The sequence below is a fragment of the Equus przewalskii genome, chromosome 10, assembly GCF_037783145.1.
Source record: "Equus przewalskii isolate Varuska chromosome 10, EquPr2, whole genome shotgun sequence".
In the NCBI taxonomy this organism is placed as follows: domain Eukaryota; kingdom Metazoa; phylum Chordata; class Mammalia; order Perissodactyla; family Equidae; genus Equus; species Equus przewalskii.
In genome coordinates this window covers 5,740,797-5,768,425 of record NC_091840.1, presented here as the reverse complement: position 1 = coordinate 5,768,425, position 27,629 = coordinate 5,740,797, and the positions used below count along the sequence as shown (strand labels likewise).

At 46.3% G+C, this 27,629-nt stretch overlaps 1 protein-coding gene across 3 annotated transcripts in view; it reads right to left on the bottom strand.

The window, feature by feature from the left end:
• UBE2O (ubiquitin conjugating enzyme E2 O) overlaps positions 1–27,629 on the bottom strand; it is a 65,006-nt gene that overhangs the window by 17,681 nt on the left and 19,696 nt on the right. Inside the window, exon 2 of one of the 3 annotated variants that reach the window (XM_070559950.1) lies at positions 21,485–21,609. The exons of the other annotated variants lie outside the window; for them this stretch is intronic. Coding sequence (XP_070416051.1) covers positions 21,485–21,508 — 24 coding nt within the window. The 5' untranslated portion in view covers positions 21,509–21,609. The remainder of the gene's footprint in view (positions 1–21,484; positions 21,610–27,629) is intronic. 3 annotated transcript variants of the gene reach the window in all.

The window sequence follows — 27,629 nt, the reverse complement described above, 5'->3', positions numbered from 1 at the left end:
GACGAACGGCATCAGACACCCCATGAGGCTAACACTAGAGGGCAGTGTGCCTGCTTTGTGAAAATAGATTGTAGGGCAAGACAGCCATGAAACAGGACCGTATCTTCTGTTAGGTGCGCCCTGAGAGTAGTTTAAAAAAACTGTTACCAGGGTGGGATCTGAGGTGGCAGGTGGATAGATTTCAACTGTCATCATAGGCTCTGAAATTGTGAACAACCTCTGAGGTGGTGAACTATTAACATTTCTTGAGGGAGAGATGTAGCTATCAGAGGTTTCTGGACAGAAAAAAAAGAAAAGAAACACAACACACAAAAATGTTAAAGTGTCTCTGAGTGAGGAGGGGCTATAAGTGGTTTTTAAACATGGACACGTGCCACTTTGGACACTTTTGTGACCTGACTGTAGGACGTGCCTGGTGGAACCCAAGAACCAACAGCTTTTGCTCTCACTGCCTGCTCTGGAAACAAGAGCATCCAACACCACATCTGCCCTCCATGGAGAGGGATTCTGGCACCTGCTCTGGGGGAGGAGAGCCAGGCTTTACAGAGGAGTTCACTCATCTGAGCAATGATGACCGAGCACCTTCCACACACCAGGCGCTGGGCAGATAAGTGCCTGCTCTCGCAAAGCTGACATTCTAGAGCAGCGGAGGAGACAGACACGTACACACACAGGTCAAGTGGTGCTAAGTGCCATGCAGAAAAACAAGGCAATACAGAGTATATGTGTGAGAGAGACTGGTAATGGGAGGGGAGCACGAGTGAGTTATTCAAGTGGGTGGTCAGGAAAGGCCACTCCAAGGTGACATTTGACCAGAGATCTGAGTATCTGAGTACAATAAGGGACTGAGTCTTCCAACCAGAGAGAAGAGTTGCCATAAAGACCCTGGATGGAGTGTGCCTCCAGTGTTCGATGACTAGCAAAGAGGCCAGTAGGGCTGCGGCAGAGCAAGCTCCCAAGAGAGTGAAGGAGATGAGGCTGAGTCGTTCAGGTCGTAGAGGCAGAACCACAGGAAGGACTTGAGATTGCTTCCTGAGCAAGACGGAAGCCCCAGCAGGGCTCTGACCAGAGGGCGTAGGTGACTGGATGTTAAAAGGACCATCTGGCTGTTGGGCAGAGAACGTGCTGTAGAGGGGGGAAGGAAACCAGATAGCCTAGTGGTTCTCAACTGGGGCAACTTTGCTCCCTGGAGGACAGCTGGAACGTCTGGAGACATTTTTGGTTGTCAGAACTGGGGAAAAGGGCTTCTGGTATACAGTGGGTAGAGGCCAGGGATGCTGCTAAACATCCGACTACGCACAGGACAGCCCCCTACGACAAAGACTGATCCGGCCAACGCTGAGAAGCCCTGAGGCTGTTCCTTGGCCGGTGGCACTGAGGCCAGAGCAGTGGGTGAAAGGATCACCCTCCAGATACAAGGAAGGTAGAGCTAATGAGGTGCTTCAAGTCGGAAAGCAATACAAGGGCAAGAGAAGGAGTGGAGGGCAATTTTGGGGAGAAGGTAACATGGCAGAGAGGCTGGGCACTTCCATCCCACCCCCATTTGAGCTCCAAGGAGCTCTGCCCCGGCCAGAAGAACCACTCTCCTCCCCTTGCCCCCCACTGCCCGAGGTGCACGCTGTTCCCCCGAGCTGCACTCTCGGGGCCCATCACTGACAACACAGCAGGAGAAACACACTGGTCTTGTGACTCTTGGTCTAGACCCTCCTTCATGACATTGCTCATGCCTGAACTGGAAGAACCCAAATTCACTGTACAAAAATGTTTCAAGGACCGAAAAGGCAAACTGAGGCTGATCAATAGGTTGAAAATACAAGGAAGATGATACAAGAAGCTACTTTCAAGTGGATTTGAATGTCACATCCCCCGTAGGACCAGGTAGCCCTAACGGCTAGCCTGCTCAGTGGACGCCAAGCTCTTGCTCTACAGGAAAAAAGGCAGCTTCACACCTGGTCACTAGCACCAGCATCCAATACACTAACGGGACTCCTAGTGCAAGAGGGGAAGCGGCAGGAAGTCCAGGAAAAGGCAAAGGAGGGGCCTTCAAGGTGCCTAAGCATTTGTGTCAAGGCTGGAGGCCATGAACCCGTCACTATCATCTCCTGTCAAACTCTGAGGAAAGCCAAAACATAGAGGAGGTGATGTGGGTGTTCTCCTTCAGCCCCACAGGAAAAAACCAACCCAGTCTTTTCTGGGAGTAAGTGATGTCATCACTACCAGACCTTCCACTGACAAGTGGGAGTAGCCTCAAACAAAAAGGTCCAGCATTGTGCCAAGCCCCCAGTGGGGCTTAATAAATAGTCTAGGATCACAAGGACAAGCTGGCTGCCAGCCCCACGCTGTGCCCATGGTGTGTGGGAACAGCTTGCAGTGGCCCCCGGGTTGGGTTTATACTCAGACTGCGGATTTACCTTCACCAGACTGAGCCAGCCCCAAGACCTCCAGGAGCCTCATGGTGCTCGGTGAAGAAAACAGAATCTTTCTTTGGAAAAGAAAATCAAGCCACCCTGCTGCTTTGCCTGGCGAGCGGAAGGGAGGGGAGAGAAAAGTGGCCCAGCAGACACACGTAGGAATCAGGCTGTTTACCTAGGCCAGGACTCAAAGAACAGATTCTTGAAAGAAATATGAGGTCAGAGCAACACTGGAAATTTATAAGGCTTGCTGCTTCCTAAAGGGTATACTGTCCCTCCCACCCCTCATACAGCTTGAGCCATGTCTGAGTCTTAGACACAGTGGAAAAGGGTAAAACAGGTAAACGGGGCTTCCAATCGTGTTGGGGATCCCAAGGCCTCCTAACCAGGCCCTCTTACCCTACCTCAGCTGAGCTTGTAGACCCTGAAGAAGGTCCTTCTTGTTCTCCCGATGCTGTCCCTGAGCTTGAAGGGCCTGGCCATGCTGCCCATGGGTGCACTCCACTGTGAGACCCCACCTTACTGCGGTGGGGCAGCCCAGCTCTACTACAGCACAGAGATGGGTGGGGAGTGGGAAGGGAAGGGAAGGCCTAGCAACATTAACTCCCTCCCTCCAATGCAAATCCTACTTGGAGGCCGGAGGAGCTACTTACGCCAGATTTGAAAGTTTATCCCACAGTGTGGAATTCTGAAAAAGCTTTGGAAATCCTAGACTGGAATGCTCCCTAGAGCAGTGTTTTTCAAACTGTGAGTTGTGACCCATTAGTGGGTTATGAAATCAATTTAATGGGTCAGTGGGTCACGGCCAACATGGCGGGGGCGGTGGCAGAAAATATCTGAGTGCATCACACGCTTTAGGTGAGGCTCGGTAATTTTGAGAAAACTGTTCCAGGTGCATATATGATGTCTGTGTGCCCTGGACACACACGGATAAATGGATATTCCATGGTGGGTCACTTTCAAAAAGTTTGAGACCCCAACCCTACCTGTCTGCCCAGCTCTGCTGGTTCTCTCTGGTTAGGGTTTCCACTATTACATAGAGGGGAGAAATAGATCTCTTCTCATCAGAAGTTGGTCTGAAGCCAACAAACAAAAAACCCAGGATCTATACATTTACACACAGACACTGTGGGGGTGGGGAACTTTGAACTCTTTCTAACATTATTTAAAATGTCATTAAGTTTGCTTTCAGAACAGTAAAACAGGGAGCGGCAGGAGTTGGCACTGACTGTGGGTTGGAGCTGGGCTCCTCTTCCAGTTTCTTCCTAAGCTTGAGTTTCCAGCTCAGTCTGGATTGGGTGAATATGACTGGTCAATGATTCTAGCATATGCCAGTGTGAGGACTTTCTCAGAGAAGTTGACCATCATGTGGGTAAGCCCCTGACAACCCGGCAATCAGCAAGCTGCCCACCTGAGGACAGTGGTTTTACAAGCAAAACACAAATGGCCAGAGGGCCTCACACGCTTGGGGGAGGAGAGGGAGGGCAGCTGGAAATGGCTGGGCAGTGTGGAAGAAAAGACAAATGCTGGTGCCCCTAACTAGAAAATTCTGCCAACCACGTGATACAGAAACCATTGAACAGAAGCTCTGCTAAAACCAAACACTGAGGTCAATCAATTCAATCATTTTTCAGTGTTTTCTATAGATTCAGAGTGAGACAAGAACACAAATATATAGGGCTGTGCCTTGGCTTTACAGAACTTACATTTAGATGGGGGACACAAAATGAAAATACCTGGAAACATTTATACAGAAGTAAATACACTGCTGAGTGGGCAGAGGGACAAAAATTCTAGTTTCTGGATGGCAGGTGGGGGAAGGCAGGCAGGGCCAGGCTGCATAGGAACTGTCCATCAGAGATGTAGGCAAGGGACACCCCCAACGCCACCACCATCATCTGCTTCAGATGAGATTCAGTCAACCGTCAGGGGAAGCCCCTTCCTGTCCCCAAGGACCCCTCTCTCTGACTGTACACTGCAGACCAGAAGCCTGCAACCAGGGCTGGGCACTGCAGTGGGGCTGCATCACTGCCTGGAAGCTGTAGCTGCAGCCTGCTAGCTTGCTGGAATGACTTGGAGGCACAGCCTACCCAAGGGGATAGAGACAGGGGACTGAGTCCAGCCGCCTGCTAAGTGAGGGGGAAGGATGGGGAGCTACACCTGGCAGCAGGTCAGCTGGAGCCTGGTCAGCAAAGCTGCGTCTCTGCAGATGCTGTGGTATCTGGGATGCAGCAAGAGCCAGCATGGAGGAAGAACCCAGCCCTCGCACCCTGTGTCTTGATCCGGGCTCACTGACCTGGCTTTAAAAAAGACAAAACAGCCCAGGACTCCTGGGTTTGAAGGGAGGGGACAAACGGGAAGCTTTAGGAAGAGAAGGCCTCTCTCCTCAAGAAGTACGACTAAAAGGTAGAAAAGTAAGGAGGATGATTTCACATGCTGTTCTTGCAGCTGGGCTGCTGTCCTGGGGCCGTTGGGCATCCCTGAGAGAAGGCAGGGAGTGCTCATGGCCTCAACACTGCCTTCCAGAGCCCCCACCCCCACAGGTCTGATGTCAGGTGAGTTCACAGAACGATGATCCATGCAGGGCGGAAATCACATCAACAGACCTTACTGAGCTCTTGTTGTGCAGGGAGGACCCCTGCAGGCTCTGCTTCTTCCAACCCTCATCACCCGAAGCGGGAGGCACCACTACTGTCTCTTTCACTTCAGAGACGAAGCCAGAGGCTTGGAGGGGTAAGTGACCTGCCTGACACCACCCCAGCACCAGAACTCCAGAGCCTCTCCTTCCTCATTTAGCATGTGTGGCCCTCCAGTATGGCCCTTGCTTCACCTGGAGCAATTAGAGCCATGCTGACACTCACAGCGTGTGGACCCTAACCAGCAGCCCCAGCATCTTCCAGAAGCTTGTGGAAACGCAAACTCTCAGGCCCCACCCCAGCCCTGTTGCCTTGGAATCCACGTGTTAACAAGATCTCCAGGAGACCTATGTGCACATAACCTGATCCTCACACAACAACGGCCCTTAGAGAGAGCAAGAGGATGGAGGGCCCCGCCCCAGGGTCACTGAGCAATCACACCCTCAGGATGGTATTCTGAAAACAGGAACTCTAAAAAAGTTCCTAAAGTGATTTTGATACAAATCCGCAAATCCTGGCTATTCTAATTGGCATTTTAAAGACAGCAAGGGAAGAAGAGAAATAGCTAAAATGGACTGTATCTGAGTCTAGTGGGGCAGGCCAGGCTCATTTTCAACTACAAGGGACCCCATGTGGAAGAAATACAACCTCTGCTTGTTTCTCAAACAACTGCAGTTACTATTTGAAGGCAAACGAAATGAATACCCATCCTGGGATACTGGGCGTCACTGGCCTGGCAAGCCTGACAGACGGAATGGCTCCTGGGGCTGATGTCACCTCTTGGTTTGATCATTAAGTCTTAAAACCCTCAACTGTCCACCCCGCCACTGCCATTTCTCCCAAAACTCACCCACAGCAACTCATCTCAGGATGAGATGGCTCACTGTGCCAGGACTAAAACACAAAGGAAAAGAGCAGAATCACTGAGCCTTGGAGAAGGAATCCTTCCAACCCCACAGGTGCAGTGAGATGAGGCCGCAGCCAGCCTCGGGGGGCAGGGGGACAGGCAGCACACAGCCCAGTGGCTCAAGAATCAGGTCCCGCAGAGGCCACAACGTTGCCACTCCTCAGCTGTGTGAGCTGAGGAAGCCCCATCACCTCCCTGGGTGTCAGATGGGGACAGGCAGCCTCCAGGCACTGCCAGCTCCAGAGCTTGCTCCCTGCACTATCTCCAGGGACCCTGGTTTTCTACCTGCCCAGCACCTGGCCCTGCCAAGGGGCATGTGGGCAGTCCATTTGGAATGTGCATCCCTACAGACACCCCAAGCAGGCTGGCTGAAAGGAAAAGATGTCCCTGGTCCGCAGAGCCTGAGAAAGCCCCATGACAGGAGCATCAGGGCACAGCCTGAACCAAGCCCCACAGTTTCTCTCCCGAGGAACTGACAGCTCAGCTGGAGAAAACACGCACATGAAATTAACATTCACAAAGACTGAAACAAGATGCAAAGAGTGCATCTTGATTTAGATGCCATTACTAAAAAGTCTTTTATAAATTGAAGGACTTTTAGGTATACTAGGGGAGCTATTTCAAGCAAAGTCACAGGAAATCTTGTATTATGCAAATAACCACACTCTTATTTATATAGTCAAAATTCTATCCCCTTTTTAATGAGTACAGACACACCTACCCACAGTGATGAGGGGATGCGACCCAGAGTGAATCAGAGCAGGGGAGAAGGGGCTCCGAGCAGGGTCTGCAGGGGCTATCACTAACGCATCTTGGCAGAGAGTGCTACACAGGGCTCTAGAACGCAGGACAAAACTGCATGGGCCAAGGGGTCCAGCAGGCAGGCTACCTCAGGCCCGGGTGAGAGTGGAGGGAGGGAAGGAAGAGGAAGTAGAGCCTGAGTGCATTACAGACATTCAATCCCCACAGGCACCTGAGGAGGAAAGTCTCCCCATTTCAGGCAGGAAACCATGTGCAAGAGGCAGTCACAGAGCTGGGAAGAAACGGAGCGAGCCTCTTCCCAAGTCCGACTCCCAGGATGGCAGCCTCGCTGCCCCACGGTGAACAGACATCAGCACACAAGACAGGATCCCGGCCTTCTAATGATCTTTTCTGTACAATTAGGCAGTAAACCTCCTTCCTTCCCCTGGGTTTCTCTAGGTCTCACGTAGGAAAGACTTCTCAGAGAGACCTCATATTATAACAAACCTGAAGGAGGACACTCACTTCCAGACACCAGGCCTTAAAATCAGCAACGACAAGGTGGCATTTTGGCTGACGACACAGTACTATGTTGGTCTTTCAATGGCAACTGGTGGAAACCAACAAATGGCCTCATAAAAAGGGAGTGGAGAAAGTCTAGATATTTAATTTAGCAATACTGAAATAGCAAAAGATTATGAAGAAAAATGGAGGAAGCGTCAACAAATCCCTTGGGAGGAGGCCTAGGTTTCAAGGCAGCCATTTATCAGACTCCTCAGAGCTCTTTAAAAATACAGATTCTTAATTTTTTACCCCAAACCTACTGAATGAATCTCTATGTAAAGCCAGAAATATATTTCTTAACGTATCCTGGGTGAGTCTGATAACGCACAGGCACTAGGCCCTCGAAACGACATGGCCCCAACTTTGACCTCTCTGCTCAGGTGGTCCAGACCCTGGCCTAGGCTAGCGCCCAGACAGACGCCAAGAACACAGCCCCAGGCTCTAGGACAGCTTTTAGCATGCAGCCCCACTGACCAAAGGACCTGACCCATGCCAGCTGCTGCCAAGGCGGCAAAAAGCAGAATCTGCCAGCATGTATCCTTGGGCACCTGGGGGACCCAGCTTTGCCACCTTAAAGATTTCCAGGCAAGAAGGCAGCTCCTGGGCCCGTGCTGTGGCCATGAAACCTGATTTTTAGAGCTGGGTTACTGAACTGGAACGAGCTGGTACATAAACTGTGGTTCTGCCCACACGTAAGAACTCCAAGTCTGAGAAAGAACTGCCCTGGCAGGAGGGCGTGTCACTGCCTGGTCCAAATCCTCCAAGATGGCCACTAGGACCTCAGCTAACAGACGCTCCCGCTCCCCTTTCTTCACCTTCCCCACTGCAAACCCACAGAAAAAAATGACATAATCTTCAAAATGATGTAATCTTCGGTCAGCAAAGAGCTGAGGTCTCATTCCCGCAGTGGCTCGTGATAGCGAGTCTTCCCTCCACCCAGAACATCTGCAGTTCCTTCAGTCCACGTTCCCAAATGCTGAGAATCAGCTGTTAATCAATAGCCACAGTCCCTGCAAAACGCATCCTACCTTTCGAAGGAGACTCAGACTGAAAGGGATTCACTCAGCAATGCTATTTTTAAAAATGCAAATATGGTAGGAAAAGGCAGTAAAAATAACGCCCCAGAGTCCTGATCCAAGGTCGATTCTTTCCTCGGGGCCAAGTTCTCACTGAGGTAGGGGTGGAGTGCAGGGGGGAGCAGGACGGCTGATCTTCCCATGGAGCTGTGTTTGTGTCATACCTGTGAGCTCCGAGCAGAGAAGACTGTACAGGTTCCCCGTCCCACTCCTCGGACACACAGCGAGCCACCCTGCAGGCAGGCAAGGGAATCCACACCGGAGGGCCAGGCAGGTTTCACAATCCTCCCCGGAATGACTACCCAGAACAATGTTGGTTCTCTACTTTCCTCACTTCCAAAACTACATCTTTCCAAGACAAACTGGGGTGGGTGCTGCAGGCATTTCTTTTTCCCAGGGAAGCAGGAGCTTGGTAAAGGCAATGGAAGCTAAGGAGGAAGAGACACAAGACTCCTGGGATAGAAAGCAAGCTGGGGTTTTGCATCACTCAGTGATGATCTTGACAGCCAGATGGTCCCAAACCGCTCACACCTTTCAAACAGGCCAGATCCACACGTTGATGTCACGGCCACAGAAAGCTCCACAGACAAGGTGACCTTGCTGGGGGTCAGCAAACATAGCCTCGTCACTCCCCAGCGCCAACCTTGACAGTCACATCTTCCTTTCCTCAGCCCCCTACTGTGTCACTAGAATTAGGTCAGGACAGGATCAGGCAGCCTGCCTTCAGAGCAAAGATTTCTAACAAAATTAAGCACAAACATTTAGCAGCCCGTTTCTGGGCTGAGTTTGTGATAACTGGCATGGCTAGGAGAACAGAAAGGACTCACCCCCACCCACTGGAAAAAGAGAAGACGAGGAAATACCTATTGGTACTGGAGACTTATCTCCAACAGGCTCTTGGGTCCTCTAAGAGGAAATGGGAAATAATCACAGCTACGAGTTCCCCACAGCTGAACCCAACTGTAAGAAAATACAGCAAAACCAAGTGACAGTCTACCCTCAGTTTCTGGCTGACACTATCAACCCCTCCAGAGACTGAAACACCAGCGTCATCCTTATCTAACCACTAGGGCACAAAACGTGATTTGAGTGACTATTTTCTGTTCTCCCAAGGATGGTAGTAATTAGCACCCTTGAGATGTATGAATGCAGCACAATGGATGCACTGGGGCATCAGAACCCCTAGCTGAGAAGAGCTGGAGACTTTTCGGGTACACTTTACATCTTTTCTTTAAAGACTGGCACCTGAGCTAACAACTGTTGCCAATCTTTTTTCTCCCCCTGCTTTTTCTCCCCAAATCCCCCCAGTACTTAGTTATCTATTTTAGTTGTGGGTCCTTCTAGTTGTGGCATGTGGGATGCAGCCTCAGTGTGGCCTGAAGAGTGGTGCCATGTCTGTGGCCAGGATTTGAAGCAGCGAAACCCCGGGCCACTGAAGTGGAGAGCGCGACTTTAACCACTCAGCCACAGGGCCGGCCCCTGCATTACATCTTCTATGGAATAAACATCTCAGCTTTCTTATCTCTCCTATCCAGGCTGGCTCTATTTCCCTTGATCCCTGGGCCCTACATGCTGGCCAACAGGTTGCTGAACCGAAATCTGAAGAAGAACCAGAAGGTAACACCAGACTTGTGTCTGAAGAACCCTTCCTATGTCCAGTAGGTTGTATCCAGACGTTCTCAAGGACCACTAATCCTAAGTGGTGGATGATGGGGACAGATGAAGACGTCTCAAGGGCTCTGCTATGGTCCTTCCTTTAAGGGCCAACCATGCCACATGAGGGTGAAGGCAGGCCTGTGGCGATGGTTTTGAGATCTGTCTATGTGTAATAAGCCATGGGAAGCACCAGGACATGTGTGGCATGTGGTAAGTAATCAAAAATGTTAGTTCTCTTGCTTTCCATGCTCCCCTACCTCCTTAATGCTGTCCTAACTACTTCAGAGTTTACTTCTTCATCAGTAGTTTGAACTGTCCTGAAACAGCAGATAATGCACAGAAGCTGTTAAATGAACTACAGAGGGAGAGGATGTGACAGAAGGCATCTAACGTTAACCTGGCATTTCTCAGGCCTGAGCTCCAATCCTTTCTCTCCTCTATCAGGGGCTTGGCAGGGACAGAGCCTGCCCTGTAGAGACATCTGGGCTCCCAATGGGTTGCTTCCTTTGACATTTATCATATACCGCTCACTTGATTGGACTGTAGACCATCCATCCATTCATTCACTCATTCAACAAACTAAATACCTACTAGGAGGCCAGATGCTGTGCCCACTGCTAATGAAACATCGGGAAACATGAGCGACTCAGCCGCATAGAGCCAAGAGCGGGTGGAGGGCAGGTAGTTCATAAGCCAATACAGACTGCTGAGCTCCAGCCTAAGGGGAGTGTGAGCTGCCACGGGAATAGTCATAGCTTTTACATGTGCAGCAGACAGGTGCACTCAAGTCTTTGCTCAGATGTCATCTCCTCAGAAAGGCCTTCTCTGACCACCCCATCCAGAATTATTACTCCTCCTCATTCACTATCCCCCTTCCCCATTTTACTTTTCTCACAGCACTTGCCATTCCCTGCATCTGCTACTGTCTGCCCCACTAGAACATGAACCCCACGATGGCAGGCACTGCTCACCACAGCCTCAGCACAGTTCCTTGGACACAGAAGGCGGTCAAATACACACTGGATGAAAGGGTGCACCGAGGAGTTGCCAGAGAGATGCTCGAAGAGCCATGGAAATGGGAACAAGTCTCAGGAAAAGAGTGGTCAGCAATGTCCATGCTGCTAAGAGATCCAGGGCCACAGCAAGCTGGGCTCAGAGGTCCCTGGGGGTGGTGTAGGCAGAAGCCTCACTGGAGGGCTCTGGGAAAACACTGGAGGGAGGCAGCCCCCTCAGGAATTATGACTGAAAGGAGCAAAAAAGGAGGGGGTGGGTGGAAGGGATGGCGGCAGAGGAAGGGCCTCTTTTTAAGACATTAAAAACAGGGTCAGGTGGGAAACTGCCGAGTTAGAGCTGGAGGATCCAGGCCTGAGAGGTACCCCCACAGAGGCAGCCTACAGCATAGTGTCTATGAAAGAACCAGAACACAGGCACCTCCACATTGAGGATCTCAGTTCAGAAACCCCGCTACCTCTAGGGTTGGGTTTTCCAAACAGCAAGCCTGGAGTCTGTCATGCAAGTGACCTCTGCCGCCTTCTCTTGGTAGCAGGCAGCACCGAAGAGTGTCTGCTTCTGCTCCCACCTGCAACAGTGCTTTAGCCTAAAATGTCTGTGAGCAGCCAGTCTCCAGCAAAAGACCCTCTGTTGGCAGCTACCTCTTTATATATATAACGAGCTGCCCCCTAACCAGTCCACCAGCTGCTCAAGGGCAGGGGTCCCATCACACCTCTTTATCCCTGGTGGCTGGCACAGTGCTTGCACATGGTAGGCACACAAGTATTTGCATACTACCTATGGTCATTATCCTGGCCCAATGGCTCAGCTCCCAAACCCACCACCAGCAGCCTCTTGGTCTAACACGACAGTTCTGATGGGTGTCCACAGGCACAGGGATTGTGCATGGTGGTGCTCAGGGCCTACAGGTCGGTGCCTTTTCCAGGGCCTTGGAGAGTAGGATTGAGAACAATCGGCAGGTTAGAGAACAGGGAGATGCCTGCCCTTCCTTGCTTGTTGTCACCCTGATGTACCTCCTTCACTGTGAGCTTTAACACAGAGCTTTAGGACTAGGTTTAGGGCCCGGCCCCGTGGCCAAGTGGTTAAGTTCGCACGCTCTGCTTCGGCGGCCCAGGGTTTCACCGGTTCGGATCCTGGGCGCAGACATGGCACCGCTCATCAAGCCATGCTGAGGCAGCATCCCACATGCCACAACTAGAAGGACCCACAACTAAAAATATACAACCATGTACCAGGGGCGCTTTGGGGAGAAAAAGGAAAAAATAAAATCTTAAAAAAAAAAGACTAGGTTCACACAATGGCGGCTTTTATGAAACTGGGTCTTTTTCGGAAGGGGTGGGAAGAAAGGCAAAGAAAAGGAGACTCATGGGGGCGTGTTCGGGGCAGGGGATGAAGAAACCCACTGACTACATAGACCTTTCTTGACTCTCAGAAGAGTTATATAAAAAATTGGGTAATGAAAAAAATGGGTGGGGGGGATTATCAATAGCTTTAAAACACAAACGTTAGCACCCTTAAAAAAAAACAGGGGCCGGCCTGGTGGCACAGCGATTAAGTTCACATGTTCCGCTCCAGCAGCCCAGGGTTCACTGGTTCGGATCCCGGGCATGGACATGGCACCGCTTGGGAAGCCATGCTGTGGCAGGCGTCCCACATATAAAGTAGACGAAGATGGGCACGGATGTTAGCTCAGGGCTAATCTTCCTAAAAAACAAACAAACAAACAAAATCCCAAAAACTTCACGGCTTTCCATTGCTTGAAATCTGAAGGTTGAATTCCAGGAATTCAGGTAAAATTACAGTTTAAGAAACAGAGTTTAAAATATTAACACTTCAACCTTTACTCTTAACACTGCAAATTCAACTCGATGCTTGCAAAGCCAAGGGAAATGCCATGATTTCTGGAGGCTCTGAATGTAGCTGAAAAAAATCTTAGGAGGTTCCTGTCTGCCTAGACGCTATGGACACAACCTACACACTATCCTAAGGCATCTGTGTAGGGATGAGCAAACTTTTTATTTAACTAAGAGCTAAATACAAAGTGTGGGGACTGGTATTATGATAGAAGATCCATGGAAACAGACTTGGGGTAGGAAGGCCAGCAGTTAGAAAAACTTTCTCCTCTACTGTCTATCCTCACATTTTGCCAGATATAGAACAGATATGGGTATGAATTACAACTTCCATTACCTGCAGAAGGGTGCCAAGTGACCACCTCTCCTGCTCCCCGATTACCATAAGAAAAACATCTCTGCTCTAGTCTCAGAAATCCACCTTAATCCAGGAGCACCGAATTCTCCTTGCAACCGAGTCTGGCAGGGACATATTCAGGTACATTTCTTCAACTGAGACTGTACTAATGTAGGCCGAAGCCTCCAAGGGAGAAGGTGGGGGCACAAAGGGCATTCACCCAGAGCAGCGGGGGAATCAGCACAGCAGAGGGAAGACGTCCAGTCCTGTAGGTCGGCACTAGGGACGAGACAGCCCATTCCGTTTACACACGTGAGTGGTTTGGGACAATTAAACTCATTTTATGAGCTGTCAGTGACAAGTCAGCCACTGTGCACAGGACGGCCCCCAGGAAACACAACAGGCAGGCTGTAGCCCACAGAGGTTGTTCGACCTGTACAAATCGCAAACTCTCTCTGGGGCCCAAGTTTTAAAACGCCTACTGAGGAGCATGCACAGGACTCTGAAACACATTGCCAGGCACGTGCACTGCAGAAAAAGAAGTGCACAGGGCAGTGTACTCTGGGGGCCAACAGTGGTGCTGTGTGGGGAGAACAAGGGAGAGCTGCATGGAAAGCAGTGCTACTCAGCAAGGTGAGGCGGTCTTTCTAGTCCACTTTGAATGAGTCAGCCCTCCAACAATATTAAGTCCAGTTTTGATTATCACACTAAGAAAATGCAGAGATATTTGAGAAGATTCAGAGTAGTGCTAGAAACGAACAGGACCTACAAAGAAAGAGGGAAACGAATTCTAGGATAGAAAAGAGGAGTCCAGGATTGTGATTTCTGTCTTCAAGTCTACGACTTTCATGAGAATGCTGAACGATTCTAAATGTCTGTGGAGACCTTAAATTAAAGTAGGGGTGGTTAGGCAAAAGGAAGAAACCAGCAGGAGGAATTCCCTTCCAGCAAGGGCTTCTTGAGTACATAGATCTGCATATTGTTGTTTTTTTTTTTTGAGGAAGATCAGCCCTGAGCTAACTGCTACCAATCCTCCTCTTTTTGCTGAGGGAGACTGGCCCTGAGCAAACATCCATGCCCATCTTCCTCTACTTTATATGTGGGACGCCTACCACAGCATGGCGTGACAAGCGGTGCCATGTCCGCACCCGCGATCCAAACGGGCAAACCCTGGGCCACCGAGAAGGGGAATGTTCGAACTTAACTGCTGCGCCACCAGGCCGACCCCATAGCTGCATATTGTTGAAGACCCTCGAGGAAACAGACACTTCTCTGTCCCTCCTGGGTCAGATCTGCATGAGCCACGTTTGGTTACTGAGCACTTGAAATGTGAGCAAGTCTGAAGTGAGATGTGCTATAACACAGACAGGATTTCAAAGAGTTAGTAGGAAGCATGTAAACTACCTTGTTAATATTTTTAATATTTGTTACATGTTGAAATATCTTAGATCTATACTGACAAAATATATTAAAATTAATTTCACCTGTTCCTTTTCACTTTTTTCAATGTGGCCATCAAAAAAATCTTATATTACGTATGTGGCTCATACTATCTTTCTATTGAACAGTGTTGGTTTAAGTCAGTAAATTCTTACCAAAAAAAAAAAAATCAAAGAATACCAAAAGGCATAATACTACGTAAATTTGCAGTCTTGTCTTACTGTCTCAATAGTGTTCCCTTGAAGCAACCACTTTCTAATTTCTTAGCAGTTTGAATGTTTACCCATGTATATGAACAATACACTTGCACCTCTAATTCTTAATTAATTGTAGACATTATCTATTGACTTCCTGTTTCTGTTCTCTCCCCCGACAATCATAATTTGGTCAAATACCTATCCATAACTTTTCCAAACATGCTCAAATAATCCATTAGGGGCTTTCTAAGCTTGGTCTCTCTGTTTTGGAGCTCTCCCTCCTGCACAATTACACCTTGCCTCTCCAACATGGATTTTCTTTGCCACTTGCCTATGTGGAATCTCATTTCCTGAATCCCAGAAAACTCCCTTGTTTTGGTGAAGCACGCCTCCCGCCAGCTTCCTGAGAAAGGGTCCACGGTAGGCACATTTTTTTTCAGTCCTCGCATGACTGAAAAGACCTACCTGACAGGTAATTTGGCTGGATGTGGAATTCCCTCGGAATGTTGATGCTCTACGGTCTTCCAACCTGAGGACCTCCGCCACAACTGGCGTGTTTACTCTGTTTATATTCATTGTGATCCAGGCGGGTTTATTTCTATCACCTTTAGGGTTTTTATCTACCAAACTTTTTCTTTGCTCTCTTTTTTCTAGAGCAATGACCTAATTTTCCTAATTCTGAATATTTTCACTCTATTGGTTTGAAAGCTCTTATTCCTATTTCTATTCTTTTAGTGGTTGCCCCTAACATTTTAATATGTCTACTTGACTCAGAGTCTAAAGCAAATCAATATCGCTCCTGCTGTCCCCAAACAGTTCAAAGATCATAGAACGTGTTCATTCAAGTCAGCCCCGTTCTCATTTCCATTTACTGTCAGGATTGTAGTTTAATCTCCTCAAACGGTAATGATCACTGTTTTGTAAATTAGTGCTTATTTAGATCTACTCGCCCATTTCCAATGTCTTTGTACACCGTCCCTTTTCATCTCTCTCCTTTCTCCTGGGTTTAGTTTCCTTCTTCCTGAAGTACAGAGAAGGTCTGCTCGTGAATAAATTCAGTTCTTTCTTCCTGTGAAAATGCCTTTGTTTTGTTCTATTGAACAATAAGCTGGGTACTGAAAACTAAGCCAACAACTTATTTTCCTTAGCACGCTGAAGACTATTCCACTGTGGTCTGGCCTCCACTGTTACTACTTAGACATTTGCTGAGTTTCACTCTTGAACCTTGGGAGTAATGTGTCTCTTTCGAGCTGCTTTTAAGATGCCATTCTTCCCTTTGGGAACTCCCATTAGGTTGGGCCCTCTCATCATATCCTCTGTGCTCATGACTTCTCTTCCTTATATGCCATCTCTTATCTCTCTGTGCTGAATTCTACTTAACTTCTTAGGTCTATTTCAGAGTTCATATAATTCTCTCTTGCGGTGGATCTATTTTGCTATTTATCATTTCCACTGGGTTTGAAATTCAGTGACTAGAATTTTCATTCTAGAGGCTTTGTTTGGTTCTTTTAAAAAAATAGCCATCTTTAAACATATTTGTGTCTTCTTCTTTTCTCTGATTTGTTCTTTCTTTTAGCCTTTCAATCACTTTAAACATTTATATTATAATCTCTTCTATAATCTGAAGGTTTTAAATGCTAGAAATCCCCGTTTGTTGTGACAGCTGACTCTTGCTTACAATTTCTGCATGTTTAGCAATTTCCTACCATGAGCTCATCATCTGTGCATCAAGTGGCCAGCACTGTGGAAGGGTCATCCTACAAAAGTTCTGCTTTTCCTTCTGCAAGGAGCTCCAGGGGTATCACCAGCCTGGTGCTAGCTTGGAGATTCCTGAAACTTGGGAATTATAAACACAGATGTCAAACTTGGATGTTTCAGTGGCGCATGGGAGACTTCCCCCTACATCTCAAAGTGTGGGGCAATGATAAACCTCCTGGCCATTTCTCTGGCCCCAAGGGGTGCATTTTCTCCATCTCTTTTATCCCTTTTACCAGGGAATAGCCCTTTGAGGGAATTTCTATTTCAATCCTATACTTTACATGCTCCTTAAAAGCCAAACTTCTATTATTATTAGGGTCCAATAAATGCCCCCAGAAATGCCATGACATCAGTGGGCCTACTCTGCTCTGGCTTGAAGTTCCCTCCTTGACTTTGGTTATATGCTATCCCCTTTCTTTCTTACAAGCTCAGCTGTGTATTTACAATCTTCCTGTTATATTTTATATAGTATTTCTAAGTGTAGCAGGAGTGGCTCTACATGTGCTCAATCTGCCATGTTAGGCTAGAAATCCACTCCATTGCCTCCTGGCTTCCCATGACGAAATGCCAATGCATCTTCATTCCTAATTGTTTGTTTTATCTCTTTGGAAGCTTTATCCCCAGTGTTCTGGAATTAGACAATGCACCAGTTAGGACTTTTTCCATTCACTATACAGGAACCTTGTGGTCATCAACCCTGGAAGCATTTCTGATTTCTTCGATACATTTCTGTCCTTCATTTTCCCTTTCACTCTTCACAGATCTCCTAAAGTCAGATGTTTTTATTCTATTTCCTGGGAGTCTTTGTCAACTCTTCCCACTCCCAATATTAAGTTTTTAATTTTCAAGAACTCTTTTTCTAATTTTTATAGCATCCTGTTTTATTTCACCAACAAAATATTGGTTCTTATTCCTCTGAGCATATTCACTGTGTACTTTGAGGATTTTTTCTGTTTCTAGTACCAACTCTGTTTCCTCTGATGCTTCTTTCTCTTTGCTTGTTCTAGCCTCTATCCTTCATGTTGGGAGCTTTCTGAAAACGTTCAGTGATCTTTGGCTGTCCATTCCTATTTAAAAATGAGTCATCAAGAGATCTTTGTGGTGATGGAACAGTCCTTCATTTTGATTGCTGTGGTGGTTACATGAAACTACACGTGATAAAATGGCATAAACTGTATACACATATCGTGTGCCAACATCAATTTCTGTGGTTGTCTGTGGTTATGTAAGATGTCACCATTGGGGGAAACTGGATGAAGGGTGTAGGAGACCTCTAGGTACTATGCTGGCAACTTCCTGTGAATCTATAATTATTTCAAAATAAAAAGTAAAAAAAAAAAAAGTTGAGGCAATAAAAAGATGATGGAAGCTTTGTAAACACAAGCAAGGCTTGGACTACTATGGATCACACTAGCTGGAGTAGAATCTAGCTTTTGCTTTGAAGGACTGCCAAACGCCAGCAACTGCAGGTCTGTCTCTGTTCATTTTTTCCGGAGAGGAATTCTCCAACCCGCACGCCTCAGGCCCGGTCTCAGCACTCTGGGAGCAGGCAGGAGGCACAGCCAAGATTGCCCCTTCAAGTGTACAGGCTTTCACGAATCCCTCTTTCAGGGTGGTGTTTGGCTGCCCTTTGCTATGCCTGAGGTACTCCATCCAGAGTCTCTCTGGTTCGATTTCTCCAGAGCACAAACCGCTGGCCTCTCTTGCAGGCAGAGAGGATGAATATTCTCTGGTTTGTACAAGTAGGGAGGTAACTTGGGGAGCCTAATTTCTCCCTACCCAGACTCTCAACTAATTCCTCTGCCTTTATGCCCAAACCTCACTCCTGTCTTGCGCAACACTGGTGTCTCCAAATCCTGGCTTTCTACAGTGCTTCTCCTCGGTCTCTCTGCAGGCACCAAAATTTCAGCTTCCTCTGCTCAGTCTTCACTCCCCTTCCATCTTCCAAACCCTGAAACCTTTTGTCTCTTGTCTTCTCTCCCATTCTTTGTTCTCATGAGGTTATACCTTTTAAAAATTCTCTTACTGTCATTTTGTTTCTGGAGGAAGTGGAAATAAATGAACATGTCCAATCTACCATGTTTACCTAAAGTATGTCAACCAGAGATCTTCAACCTTAATTTTGCAAAGTACTTACATACAACCATGGGACATATCTGCAGATGGAGATATGATAATAAGTCAACAAAAACAAGAAATCACAAATTCAAAAGTCAGAAATTCTGTTTTGACATTCACCTACTTAGTTTAGAGACCCGTTCATCTTTGAAGGGTTCTTCCAGCAATGCTATTCTAAGACTTGAAATGGTGGAAAGGGAAAAGAAAGTACAACTCCATTAGAAACTCCTCAGTCATCTGGAAGGGCCACCTATCTGCTCCGACAAATAGCCTTTCGTTTCAAATGTCAAAGAAATTTTAAATTCCATAGACTGCTGTGATTCAACCATGACAGTTAGAACTGATCCAGGACAAAGCTGGGCTCTGGGTGGAAGAGACTGTCAATGTTAGGTGGCAGGCGTGGGTAATCAACACTTTACACACTTAGAGAATTAAATTAGATTCTTAAATGCTAAACTAAAAACAATCACTGAGAAAGTCACAAAACATAAATAGCAGCCCATGTGCCCCTCAGCAGACAGCCTCCCTGCTTAAGGATGGAGGATCTGTGAAGCAACAGTAGCCAAGACACTCCGACAGCTCAGGGCCTCTATTACCAGGCACTGTCACACACAAGGCATCCTCTCACACATCTCAGCATAACCATGTCTTCAACTTACCAAACAGCTACAGAAATGATTGTTATCAAAGTACATTTATATCAAGCAAAAAGCTTTTCATCACCTACTATGTAAGAAATATTATAATCCATACAAGAAAGCAAAAAAAATAGATGGTACAGTCTCTGCCTTTGAAAAACTTCAAGTGTCACTGGCGTACTATGCATAGTTCATGTGACTGGTATTTGAAAGCTTGCCCTACTGCCCAAGGAGCCCTAATTAGCAACCCTTTCTTATTCCAGGGTAACTGTGGAGCTCCAGATGTAAAACAACTAGAATTTTGTTCCTAGAAAGATTTAGATCTTAAAGCCCTTTCAGTTTATAAGGGTCTCAAATCCCCTAGAGCATGCTTAAATAGGAAAGGAGGTTAAATGCCAATGAAAGGCAAGACACCTGGCACAGACCCCAATGAGACAGCTAGGGCACCTTCCACAAGAGGTGGCCCACCTGCCAGACTCTAAAGGACAGAGAGAAGACCCAAATGCAGGGTCTAGCAGGCAACTCAACAAATAATCCAATTAAAAAAATGGGCAAAGGATTTATCTGAATAGACATTTTTTCAAAGAAGATAAAGTCATGCACCAAATAACGACGTTTCAGTCAACGAAGGACCACATATATGACAGTAGTCCCATGAGATGAGTATCATAGAGCCTAAGTGATATGAGGAAACGCCTAATGCAGTTCTCAGAACATATTCCCATCGTTAGTCAACACATGACCGTATACAAATGACTCAGAAGCACGTGAAAAGACACTCAACTCCGTCAGTGATTAACAAAATGCAAAATCACTTCAGACCCTCTAGGATGGCTATGACCAAAAGACTGACAGTGCCAAGTGCTGGTGAGGATGTGGAGAAAGAGGAACTCTCACGCACTGCTGGTGGGAATGTAAAATGGTGCAGCCACTCTGGGAAACAGTTTGGCAGTCGCTCAAAGGGTTAAACACAGAGTTACCATATGACCTAGAAATTCTACTCCTGGGTATAATACCCAAGAGAACTGAAAATATATGTCCACAGAGAAACTTGTACATGAATGTTCACAGCAGCATTATTCAAAATAGTCAAAAAGTGGAAACAACTCAAGTGTCCATCAACTGACAAATGGATAAACAAAATGTGGCATATCCTACAACAGAACGTGACATGGCCATCAACAGGAATGAGTACTCATGTGCTACAACATGAAGGAAGCTTGAAAATACGCTCAGTGAAGGAAGCCAGTCACAAAAGGCCACATATTAGATGTTTCCATTTATATGAAATGTGCAGAATAGGTAAACCCATAGAGACAGTGGTTAGCAGGGGCTGAGAGGAGTGGAATGCAGTGTGACTGCTAATGCTTACCATACAGGGTTTCTCTCTGGGATGATGAAACTGTTGTAAATTTAGATAAGTGATGAGTGTGTAAATCTTTGAATATGCTAAAAACCATTTGAATTATACACTTTTAATGGGTGAATTTTATGGTATGTGAATTATATCTCAATAAAACTTATTTTTTTTTTAAAAAAAGGCAAGCTAGGTTAGGCTGCAACTAGTGACTCTGACTGGCTCTAGGGTCTTGAGGAGGAAATTTTCTTGGCTGTCTCCTGAGTCATCACGTAAATCCTCTAAATCCTCTGTACTGTAGATTTTATTTTTAAGATCAAATACCAAAATCTGTCTCAACTATAACTAAATCACCAGGGAACTAAAATCAGCACTATTGACACCCTCTACCTATACTCTGAGAAATCAGACGGGTGTCCTCCTGTGGACTGTTCTTTCCTTAAGTCTTAGCGTCTTCATCCATTTGTGGCTTCCATCAACCTCAAACTCAACCACTTAGCCTCTCGGGGCCTTAGTTCCTTGACTGTAAGATAAGGGATCAAACCAAATCAACCCTTCCAGTCTCAGTATTATGGGCCTACACACACCCTAAAACCTAGTATACAGCTGATATCAACCATCTCAGGGGCTCAGTTGAAGACCCCACCTACACTGAGCACTCTGTAACTGAAAACTCCCCCATACTTTTATGTTACAAGCACAGAAGAGGAAAGCTTGATGTGTGAGGGTCTATGGGAGAAACAGAGAGGAAGGAAGCCCCAACATGTAGGAAATAAACTCCTACCTCGGGAAGCACGGTAAAGGACATAGCCACAGTCCCACTACGAGCTGTGTCATCTGAGAAATGTCTCAATGGAGCCACAGGAAAAAGACGGGGATTCTGAGCATTGATTCGGATAACGCCTCACCCTGGGGAAAGGAAACAGAGCCCATGTCACACAGCCAGTCTGCACTGGGGTTGTGGAGGGGTCCTTTTAGAGTTCAGCTTTTGCTCCTGCAGGGAATTCCAGGGGCAGCCCTGGCCTGAACCCTCCCATCCAGTGAGAAATTCCAACTGGGACAAAACGCCAAAGGTGGAGCTGAAAGGCCCTTAGGATGTTTCTGGGAATGCTTTTTCACTTAAGCTTTTTTAAAAAAGCTGTACCCTGCACCCCACAATGGTCTTTTGATTCAAATATCTTGGTAAGTCCCTCTACTCCCATCAGTGGCATCCTCTGGCTACTGAGAAAACCCTCCCCTAATGCAGGGGCTTGGGAGCAGGCACCACAGAGTAATAACCACTGACCTCTGCTATCCCTGACAGCAGGGCTGGTCTGCCCCTGAAGCGCCCCAAACTGAATCCAGCTCAACAGTCTGGGATGAAGGGCAATACTTCAGGGAGGAGAAAGAATGGAAGTGATACACAGGGATGGCACTCAGGGGCGGGACACACTAAGTCAGTTGCTTAGTGCAACAAAGCTAATAAAGAGGAAGGTAGATTCCCAGCCAGGTTTGCCTGAATCCAAAGCTGTGACCCAGCAAGTGCACAACAGTTGTACAGGAAGCTATTTATGTGAAAAAATATATATATACACCACACACCCCCATACACATGTTAGAACATGTACAGAATATAATAGATTATATCTGTTGATAATGGCAGTCTCTGGGAGGTGGAAATGATAGGAAGGAGACAAACATCTCACTATATACTCTTTTAAACCTTTTGAATGTGGTGCCATCTGCATATAATACTAAATATACATAGGTAAGTACGCACACAGAGATTAAGTCTATGGGGCAGACAAGCTAATTAGCAATATTGCCCCCTTAGATCTGCAATCATATTTACTATGTGGGCTTCCAAACATGGTGGGAGACCGGAGCAGAGCTAAATTACTCCCCAATTAGTGGTAACTATCGGTCAGTGATATGCTGAGTGCTGCTCAAAGGCAATCTCATTCAGTTCAAACAACCATACACGATTCTGTCTACTTGTCTAGTGTGGACACTGAGCAACTGCAGGTCTACATGCCAACTCTAAGCCCCATGTCTGAGCCACCTCCTGCCTCCCCTGGCTTACTTAATGGCCCCTAGTCCAGCCTTCTGCTCAGGGAATGCATGCCTTGAGCTGAAGGCACAACAGACAGGCCTGCCTGTCCTGTAGAGTTCAGGGACACCTCCTGGCACAAGAAGGGCTTATTTCCTGGTGACAGCAGAGTACAGTCAGAAAAAAGCCCAGTCAGCTGATCTGAGTTCTTGTCCTATAGATGCTGCCAACTAGCTGGGGACTCCTGGATAAGTCACACACACAAAAAATCCCACCAGAATGCAGGGAAAATAGGCATTCTGAGATGGAAGTGTAAATGGGTACCACTTTTTGGGGATGGCAGTTTGGTAAAATGAATCAAAAGTCTTAAAAATGTATTCATATCCCTTGACCCAGTAATTCCATTTATGAATTTTCCTAAGAAACTTAAAGATGTAAACAAAGACAGAAAAAAAAAGTATAAGATGTTAGTCCCAGAGTGACGTCAGCATCACGGCGCAGTGAGCTCTTCCCTTGGACTGTCCCCTCTAAGATACAACCAAAAGGACATTCATACATCAACAGAGGACACATACATGTCATAAAAGACGTCTGGGAGACCCACGCAGCCACACACCTGAAGGGAGTGGTGGGGCTGGATCCTCCAGAGGAAGTGAAAGCTGATCCACAGGAGCTCTGTGGAGAGAGACGGGCTGCAGCAGTGGGAAGTGCGCAGGTGAAAAGGGCGCCCCATCCCTGCCCGGCACTCCAGCCCCAGAATTGTCCAGAGCACAGTGCAGTGAGTATGGTAGTGACAGCAGGGAAAGAGCACAGGTGAGGAGAGGTTCCCCATCCCCACTCGTCACCCCAGCCCCAGAGCCATCTGCAGCACAGGGCGGAGAGAGCAGCAGTGGTGGTGGGGAAAGCACATAGGTGAGGGAGGTGCCCTGTCCCTGCCCGGCACTCCAGCCCCAGGATCGCCCTGAGCAAGGTGCAGAGAGTGCAGCAGCAGTGGTGGCAGGGAAAGTGCGCAGCCCCAGAGTTGTCCAGAGCACGGTATGGAAGAGTGTGGCAGCTGCTGAGTGGAAAGTATGCACGTGAGAGGGGTGCCCTGCCCCCACCTGGTACTCCAGCCCCAGAATCGTCCAGAGCATGGCCTAGAGAGTGTGGCAGCATGGAGGGGAAAGTGCGCAGGTGAGAGAGGTGACCCACCCCTGCCCAGTACTCCAGCCTCAGAATCGTCTGGTGCACGGTACGGAGAGATTGGCAGTAGCGGCTGGGAAAGGGAAAGTGCACAGTCCTGCAATCGCCCAGAGCTCTGTAGAGACAAAAGCAGGGGCTGGGGGAAGCACTGGGGAAGAAGCACCCCTGCCCAGTGCTCCAGAACTGCCACTGATCAGTCACTCAGAGAGAAAAGCAGTCAGTGGCTAGAGCTGGGGAGCCCCTGCTCATGCCAGGCCCAGAATACGCAGTGCTTGATCCCCATCCTGTGGTGGTATGTGGCAGCTGTGAACAGATAAGAGCACCATGAGGAAGCAAAAATCTACTCCATCAAGTAGTATGAGCAGGTATATTAAAGCTCCAGACCAGAAGGAAAGTGACAAGTACCTAGAAACCAACCCTGAAGGCACAGAAATCCATAACCAAAAGAACAAAGAATTCAAAACAGCTATCATAAAAAAACTCAACGAGTTACAAGAAAACACAGAAAGACAAATTAACAAATTCAGGAGCTTCTTCACAAAGGAGATTGAAACCATAAAGAAAAACCAATCGGAACTGTTGGAGATGAAAACCACAATGGATGAAATAAAGCAAAATCTGGATTCCCTAAACAATAGAGCTGACAATATGGAGGAGAGAATCAGCCAGTTAGAGGCTAGCTTTATAGAAATGCTTCAGAGGGAGAAGAGAGAACTAAGACTAAAAAGAAATGAAGAAACTCTTAGAGAAATGTCTGACTCAATTAGGAAATACAACATAAGGATTACAGGTATTCCAGAGGGGGAAGAGAAGGAGAATGGAGCAGAAAGCCTGTTCAAAGAAATAATAGCTGAGGACCTCCCAAACCCGGGGAGGGAGCTGGAAAGCCATGTGAAGAGGCCTCCAGATCTCCTAACTTTATCACTGTAAAAAGACCCACTCCAAGGCATATAGTAGTGAAGCCGGCAAAAGTAAAGGATAAAGAAAATATACTAAGGGCAGCAAGGCAGGCCTATCAGGCCTTCAGCGGATTTCTCAGCAGTAACCTCACAGGCTAGGAGAGAGTGGAATGATATATTCAAAATCCTGAAAGACAAAAACTTTCAGCCAAGAATACTCTATCCAGCGAAAATCTCCTTCAGATATGATGGAGAAATAAAAACTTTCCCAGATAAACAAAAGCTAAGGGAGTTCACTGCCACAAGAACTCCCTACAAGAAATCCTCAAAAAGGCCCTCATATGTGGGAAAAAAATAGGAAAGGGGCCACAAAGCCCTGAGCAAGCAGATGAATAGGTAGGCAACAATCAGAAAACTGCAGCTCTCTATCAGATCAGGTTAGTGAACACTTAACTTGAACATCAAACATAAAGAAAAGGAAAACATCAAAACAAAAATGATCTCATCATTTTAACCACAAACTCACAACACAAGATGGGAAAAGATATGACAAAAATAACTTAGAAGGGGAAGAGGAATGGGATGGAATCAGTATAGTCTAAGAAAATAAGAGGCAAGCAGAAAATGGACTCTCTCAACTATGAGATTTTTTATACAAACCTAAGGGTAACCATTAAACAAATAATTAGAACAGAAACATTTATGATAAACAAAGAGAAGAAAACCAACAGAGAAAACTACCTAATCAAATTGGTAGTCTGAAATACATGGGACAAGAAACAAAGAAAATGCAGAAGAACCAGGAAATGTGTGATAAGATGGCAGTATTAAGCCCTCACATATCAGTAATCACTCTAAATGTAAATGGATTGAACTCTCCAATCAAAAGACACAGAGTGGCAGGACAGATTAAAGAACAAGACCCAACAATATGCTGCCTCCAGGAAACACATCTCAACTCTAGAGATAAACACAGGCTCAGAGTGAATGGATGGAAGACAATACTCCAACCTAATGGCAAACAAAAGAAAGCAGGTGTTGCCACACTTATATCAGACAAAGTAGACTTCAAGATAAAACTGGTAAAGAGAGACACAGAGGGGCAGTATATATAACGATAAAAGGGAGACTCCACCAAGAAGATAGAACACTTATAAGTGTTATAAGTCCCAGTACAGGAGCACCAAAGTAGATAAAGCAACTATTAATAAATCTAAAAGGAGATATCAACAACAACACAGTAAGAGTAGGGGACCTCAACACCCCACTTATCAATGGATAGATCACCCCGACAAAAAGTCAACAAGGAGATAGTGGACTTAAACAAAAAACTAGACCAGATGAACTTAACAGATATATATAGAGCACCCCATCCCCAAACAGCAGAATATACATTCTTCTTAAGCATACATGGAACAGTCTCAAGGACAGACCATATATAGAGAAACAAGGCAAACCTCAATAAATTTAAGAAGATTTAAATCATACCTACTATCTTTTCTGACCATAATACCATGAAACTAAAAATCAACTACAAGAAAAAAGCTGGGAAAGAAACAAAAATGTGGAGACTCAACAACATGATACTGAATAACCAATGGGTTGTCGAAGAAATAAAGGGAGAAATCAAAAAATATTTGGAGACAAATGAGAATCAAAACACACTATACCAACTCTTATGGGATGCAGCAAAAGTGGTCATAAGAGGGAAATTTATAGCAATACAGGCCCACATTAACAAGAAAAAGCTCAAATAAACGATCTTAAACTACACCTGACAGAATTAGAAAAATAAGAACAAAGCTCAAACTCAGCAGAAGGAAGGAAACAATAAAAATTAGAGCAGAAATAAATGAAATAGAAACAAAAAAGACTGTAAAAAGGATCAATGAAACAGGGAGCTGGTTCTTCGAGAGGATAAACAAAATTGACAAACTCTTAGCCAGACTCACTAAGAAAAAAAGAGAGAAGGCTCAAATAAATAAAATTAGAATGAAAGAGGAGAAATTATAATACCACAGAAATACAAAAGATTACAAGAGTATTATGAAAAACTATATGCCAACAAACCAGATAACCTAAAATAAATGGATAACTTCTTAGACTCTTACAACCTCCCAAAACTGAATCAAGAAGAAACAGAGAATCTGAATAGACCAATCACAAGTAGAGATTGAAACAGTAATCAAAAACCTCCCCCAAAATAAAAGTCCAGGACCAGACGGCTTCTCTGGAGAATTCTATCAAACATTCAAAGACAATTTATTACCTATTCTTCTCAAACTATTCCATAAAATTGAGGAAGACAGAAATATTCCTAACACATTCTACAAGGCCAATATCACCCTGATCCCAAAACCAGACAAGGACAACACAAAGAAGGAAAATTATAAGCCAATATCGCTGATGAACATAGATGCAAAAACCCTCAACAAAATATTGGCAAACCAAATACAGCAATACATTAAAAAGATCATACACCATGATCAAGTGGGATTCATACCAGGGACACAGGGATGGTTCAACATCTGCAAATCAGTCATGTGATACACCATATTAACAAAAGGAGGAACAAAAACCACATGAGCATCTCCATAGATAGAGAAAGCATTTGGCAAGATCCAACATCCCTTCATGATAAAAACTCTTAATAAAATGGGTATGGAAGGAAAATACCTCAACTTAATAAAGGCCATATATGACAAACCCCCTGCCAACATCATACTCAATAGGGAAAAACTGAAAGAGATCCCACTGAGAACAGGAACAAGACAAGGGTGCCCACTCCACTCTTATTCAATATAGTACTAGAGGTTTTG